Genomic DNA, 6,392 nt, shown 5'->3' on the forward strand with positions numbered 1-6,392 from the left:
TGATATATACCAAAGCTGCATTGGTGCAAACCTCCCTGCAAGGGATGGATGAAGTTGCAGTCAGCTAATATTGATCCCAGGCTCATGGCTGTCCAATATCAAAAACTGGTGAAGCAACAATCTCTTGTAGCGTACAACTCACTGATGCAATGACTAACACAAAAATAGGCGCCACCGTACATAGCCTAGTAGCTATTCAAAATTATAGCGGATGTGAAGTCCTAGTGCCGCCAGCAAGCCGCATGCGCACAAAAGGCAGCAACCAAGCCTCCTATTATTCAAGCCGAGACATGCATTCGACTAGTATGGGCATATCAATGTATCATGCAACCTTCCTAATCACAGTACGATACAGCTCGATACAAGCATGATCTCTATTCACACTCGCTTTGCATGCACATAACCTATGGGGCTTAGCGTATGTGCAAGTTCGCACAAAACACAACAACACAGCAGTAAAGCAGCCAATGGGTGTCTATTGACGCTAGACAATCATCGCAATATTTTTTTTGCTTAGGGAAGGAGCAAACAAAATTAGGGCATAGATGTGTGTGCGCACGCATGCTTCGAGGGCAAGAAGAAAAAACCCCGTTCTTGCCATTGTGGATGACGGAAACTATAAAATACGCATATGCGCACTTAGCGAACAGGCGGCGCTCCTATGCAGCAAAAAAAAACCCCCATGTATCCTGAGCTCACACCAAGTCACTCGCTTGCTCAAGTCTGACTTGATACATCTCCGTGAAAGAAAGTATCAGCCTTTATAGACTAGCATCGACTGCAACCTCAGCTTTGGCCAAGCTACATGACATGCAATGCTCAAGCTCTCTTACGAGGAGTCTTTTTTTTCTTGCTTATGTTGTGTTGTGATCGCTTGTCTTGCGCTGCCTTGGCCTGGTTTTCGTGGTCACATCCCTATCGCTGGTGCGGCCCTCACGGCCCGTGCTTCTGCTTGTCACATTCTAGCTTAGGCCCGCATTACATCCTGTTTCCCCGGGCTCGCTAAAGTTCCCTAAGAAGGTATGAATAACCTTGCGTGTTTGGGAAAGCTTGAGCAACAATATTTCAACTTTTAAGCTGAGTGAACATAGGCTATATAACTTCTATTGTCTATTCGATCGATGTTTGCAATTTGCTGACTATGGATAGAATGGTTACATAGGTTCCAACTCTCCTGCAGCTTGCCTGCATTATTGCCCATTCCGGGGATGGAGGAAGAAGGAAGGGGGAGATGGGTATTTTCTTGTCCTGTTACTCACCCTACGGTCCGTCTTCCCCGAGTCACCTACAGATTATTCTGCGGTATGTGTGACTGTGAGACTTCCCCGAGACTGCTGAACATGCAAATGAGCGATATCTCGATCACGGCTTGCATCATTGTCTTTAGTGCACCTGTGATTTCCACACCTAGATCTTCAAATTAGATTCGTTGTCACACCACTACGCCCTAGGACATGCGCCCTCGCCACTCATGGATCTTATATTGGCTCGTAAGCTCCCCCGGGTTCCTTCCCCGGCGCACCACCATTTGTTGCCCTTCTCCTTTCCTTACTGCCCCTTCGTAATGGCTGCTGGCAATCGACAGAGCATGCTACAACGGATAGGCACTTGTAGAATGTATCATGCTACCATTATTGCTCCAGAATTAATCTGTCGGCCAAAACTGCGCTCATGCTTTCTTTTTTCTGTCTCCCATGATCCCCGAGAAAGACAGCATATGTGTGGTCCACCCAATGGTTCGTACATAGCACTAGACGTACAAAGTCAGTCTCAATATGAGGTGGCTCACGCAAGCTTGCCGTGCTGACCAGTAAGTAGATTGTGTATGCCAGGGAAGATCCAAAGTCATTGTCCGGCACAAATCCCGGTTTATTGTCGTGGCAAAGTGACAAAAAAGCCCGACTGCGCCGCTCTAGGCGCTTCTTGCTGGTATCGCCAAAAGTAGCACGTACAATCGGCATATATTCCCAAGTGAGATAGCCACTTTGTAGATCTTTAGAGCGTTTCCCATCGTCAAACAATATGGAGGTCCAAGTCTGTTCAGGTATGTACGGATTATTAGGAGCAGAGCCCGTTAAGCTTGCAAGCATTAGCATTATTTTGCAGTAACAAGGCCAGTCAAGCTATCGCGTTTGCTAATTTATTTTAAAAAGCCTATCTCCAAGTAGATAAATCCCTCCATCACTCAGGCTATAGACCACACGCCATGGTGGATGGTGCCGATCTAGACTCACTTTGCAACTATTTCAACATTCTGTCCGAAACCAGCCTTGCAACCTTCCTTGAACGAAAGAGATCAACATGGCTGGGCTTGGCTTGGCTACTGTTCATCTCATAACCAGTCACATGTGTGGCATTATTGAGCCCTTGGTCTCTTTTTTTTTTCCTCGGTGAGAAATGCACCAGAACAGACATGCCCTGTGATTTCTCCATTTACGCGGCCGTGTGATGAAGTCTTGATCTCTTATTTCACATCCTACAGCTTGCCAATCTCCAACATCACACGCATGATATGCCTATCATTTCGGGGGCTGCCTTGCGCGCATTATCCCTTGTTGCTGCAAAACACACACTATACAAGAGTAGACGGATTTTGCATACATGCATTGTGCGCATTGACAGGGATGCGCAAGCGAATTGTGTCATACAGTTGGCCGTGATAGGGTGGTAGGCTTCGGCCTGTGTTGCTCTCCCTTCTTACCCGTCGTTTGTGGTCCGTATCGCCTTGACCTTGCATACTGGCGAGTCAAGCGAGGCTTCATTTCAGACTTAGTCAGGCAGGAGATTATCGCTATGCAGTTGGTGAAGCCCAAAACACGAAGCAGCGCAGGCTCATCTCACTGCAGAGTGGAGCGGTACAAGCCACTTAGGACCAACTTGCAGCGTGAATTTGCGTTGGGAAGCGCCTATTGCCATCACATGAGACATGGTGAGATATAATGCTGCCTTGACAGCAAGGTTTAGTCTGACCGGCAACATGTAGGGAGGAAGAGAGCCAAAGTAGTCGAGGGGAGTAGCCATACAATGAATGATGACCAATTTGTTGGTAGGCAAGGCCGCGGCCAAGTACATAAAATAGGATGGCGGAGGGAAGGACGGTAACAAGCGATGTCGTCTAGGTTTCATCCCCAGGAAGCCCAAATTGCAAATCAAGATAGGCCCCAACAGATATTTCGCATTCTATACGACTTCGTTGATATGAACCCTTCCTTTCTCATCCAAGACTCTCAACAATTCTCATGACCCTAGGATATAGCCAAATATGCGCCCATGTTTTAACGTCGATCATGACAGATGTAAATCTAATAAGCCCAGCGCTTCGTGCTACGGTACAACGCTACGGCATGTCAATCTTACAGCCGACTTAACCTATCCCATGTCCCATCTGTTAGATGTCTTGACACTACTCAAATAGCTCTTGACAATAGGTCAAGCCAGCCCGCGTACGCGACTAGCAAGGTGTCGGGTATATGATTGAAGATGTGCTCAAGGGTTTTTATGCATATAGATAATACAGTACAACACACAGAGCTAACAGCACATATATACATAAACATATACATGCAATCTATGACATGAATGTACATACATGTACACGCACATGTATACACACACTATTCATGCGTATTAGTGCACAAACCCTGTTAAAGAGGCGTCTCGCTTCAAAATCTGCCTCTACGATGCGGCCGCCCCGCCCTGCTTAGTGCTAGCCATCTTCTTTTTTTTTTTAAATCAGATTCTATCAGGCAGTGATCATCATAATTGAAAGGTCGACGGCGTATTATCTTTTTCATGTCGGTCATAACGGATGTGCTGTAAAAGTTTCGGGCGCTTCAAGAGGGCGTAACAGGTTCGGCTATGAGGTCTAAGCTATGGAGGAAGCTGTTCCACATAAGCACATTGTTTTTTTTTAGAACTAAAAGGCAAGTAGTATATTGTTGGTTGATATGTTGGAGGGTAATGATTGGCTAGTCAAGAATTTGGAAGAAACGGTATATTTAGGGTTAATACTTAGAATGTAACCCATATTGCTGACGTCAAGGAAATTATTTGCCCCGCCCCCACCCACCCAAGCCCTGAGCCCAGAGCGTCAAACAGCTTTGAAAGCAAAACTCCAGTCATTCATTATCAGCCTTTTATCACAACTAAATGCAGAAATTCTTTGCGCATTGCAAGACACAAGAGGCAACAAAGAAATCATAGAAAAAGAAAACATAGCTATTTTAAAGCGCAAAAGAAAAACAGCAGAAGGTATTTCTATTTCTTTTTCCTCAATCAACCTCATCGGATAAGCGGCCATTCCCAACGACTCTTTTCTCCAACAATCACGATCTATATTTTTTATTCCCGCTACCATCTATCACGATCCCTCGCAACAACTGCTGTGCAGGCGTTGCAAAAAATCTCTATACTCTTTCTATCGTTTATTTGGAATATTTGGTTTTAACATCATGGGTCGTACCTTTAAAGATATGGGTGGTAAAACATCAAGCGGAGCGGCCCGCAAGGCGGAAGCTGCCGCCGAGAAGAAATCCCGAAACGCCGCGGCCGCAGAGGCCGCAGAAGCGAAGAAGTGGGAACAAGGAGCCAAAAGCAGCTCCAAGAAGTGAGTGTGACCTAACGCCTACCCAAGAAAAATAGAAGAGAAGGTAGGCTAACGTTTGTGCCTTCTATTCGCGTAGGGACGCTGAAGCCGCGAAGAAGACCGAAGCCGCCCGTAAAAAGGCTGAGAAGGAGGCTCTGATGCGCGAAGAAGAGGCGAGTCTGCCCCAGGGAAAGGGACGTGCCTCAAAGAATGCCCAGAAGGCTGTGAAGAAGACTCGCGGCCTCAACCTCGACCAGATTGACTCCATGGACCAGAACAAGCCTAGCACATCGCTTTCCGCTCTGAACGCTAGTGGAATCGACTCCGCTCTTGATGCCCTAACGCTGGCCAACGACGCATCGAACGAGATCAAGGTCGAGACACACCCTGAGCGTCGCTACCCGCGTGCCCTCAAAGCTTACATGGAGCGTCGGCTGGTGGAGATGCAGAACTCGGGCGAGGCCGCAGGCCTGCGCAAACAGCAGCGTGAGGAACGGATCGTCAAGGAGTTTGAGAAGTCGCCTGAAAACCCATTCAACCAGGTTACCGCTACGTACAACGCTACTCGCGAAGATCTGCGCGACATGCGGTCGATGGAGAAGCAAAGAATGGAGAAGCACCTGACTAAGTAACTTGCTTGGTTTATTGGAGCTTTAGACTTGCTTTTTTTTCTCTTTCTTACTGAATCTGCACTTGAATTGATGCCCCGGTCCCTAAATGAAAGGAGTATAAGGGGTTTGGCTCTTGGGAAGGGCGGTCTCCGGCCACTTGCTACACACTGATGACAACGGCTACGGGAAAGCTCCTTCTCTTGTTCTGCTTTGGCAGAGCTTTTGCTCGACTTAGTTGTTTGTGGCTACCCCTCAACTACAAAATAGCGTGGTCCTCACTTTTTGCGACAATTTCCGAGCCGAGCTGGGCCAAGCTTCGATTACTAGCAAACTCGGCTGACATTAGGATCGGTGGCGCCTCGGCGTTATTTTTTCTCTGCGGTCGTCTGTCAACTCCCCTTCCATCTCTCCCTCTCTCGAACAAGAAGTGGGGTTTGCCGAGTAAATGAAATAGATGATACAGGCCTTTCGATGGTTATTATGGTTTAAATCAGATCAAAATTTATATTTATTATATTATATCCGTTGTCATTTGTCCTTCATTGTCATCCTGGCTTATGTGATACGTTATAACCTAGAGAGGGTGCGATTGGTATCCAGCACCATATTGGTTTTGAGGATCCTCAGGTTGTCCTCGAAGCTATCAGCCTACGAAACCATGAAAATCTAGCTCGAGGCTCTGGTCAGGTGTTTTATAGCGTCATCTACAAATAAGGATAGGAACTAGAGGACCCTTCTCCCCCCTCTCTGCCGACAAAGACGTCGCGTGAAGCTACACTAGTTAAAATGTGGGGAAACCCTGAAAGAAGGGTTAATACTGCCCGGCATAACTAGATAATAATAGCTACACCGCTTTTGATATCGAGCGCTGACCGCCATGGCTGTTTGCACTCACTTGCCTTCGCATTTCACCGACACTAGGGACAGGTCTCGTGTAAATTGTTCGCAAGAATTGAACCCGACATATCTTGTAGAGGATCTTTTGAATAACGAAGGAATCAAGACTAAACTTTAATATCTTTCTCATCACACATACAAGTGTATTTATGTTTTGCAGGCTTGTGGCGTCTGGCCTTTTGTTTTAATCGCTATTAATATCAACCAACAACACCAACGTGTTTCATGCGTGCTGGTCTATCATCTTCTTTCTCCTTTGGACAACATATACACAGGCACAGGCACAGGCAGATTTTATC

General features: G+C 46.6%; 1 protein-coding gene across 1 annotated transcript; it reads left to right on the forward strand.

The window, feature by feature from the left end:
• Positions 1 to 4,451: 4,451 nt before the first annotated feature.
• On the forward strand, positions 4,452 to 5,217 carry HOO65_020230 (DUF1014 domain protein; the record flags this gene model as incomplete). The annotated part of the gene is made up of 2 exons (XM_071007026.1): positions 4,452 to 4,606; positions 4,683 to 5,217. The coding sequence occupies 2 exons, from the start codon at positions 4,452 to 4,454 to the stop codon at positions 5,215 to 5,217; spliced, it is 690 nt and encodes a 229-aa protein (XP_070860868.1).
• Between the last annotated feature and the right edge of the window lie 1,175 nt (positions 5,218 to 6,392).

The sequence above is a fragment of the Ceratocystis lukuohia genome, assembly GCF_044167205.1.
Source record: "Ceratocystis lukuohia strain C4212 chromosome Unknown Supercontig2_pilon, whole genome shotgun sequence".
Taxonomy (NCBI): domain Eukaryota; kingdom Fungi; phylum Ascomycota; class Sordariomycetes; order Microascales; family Ceratocystidaceae; genus Ceratocystis; species Ceratocystis lukuohia.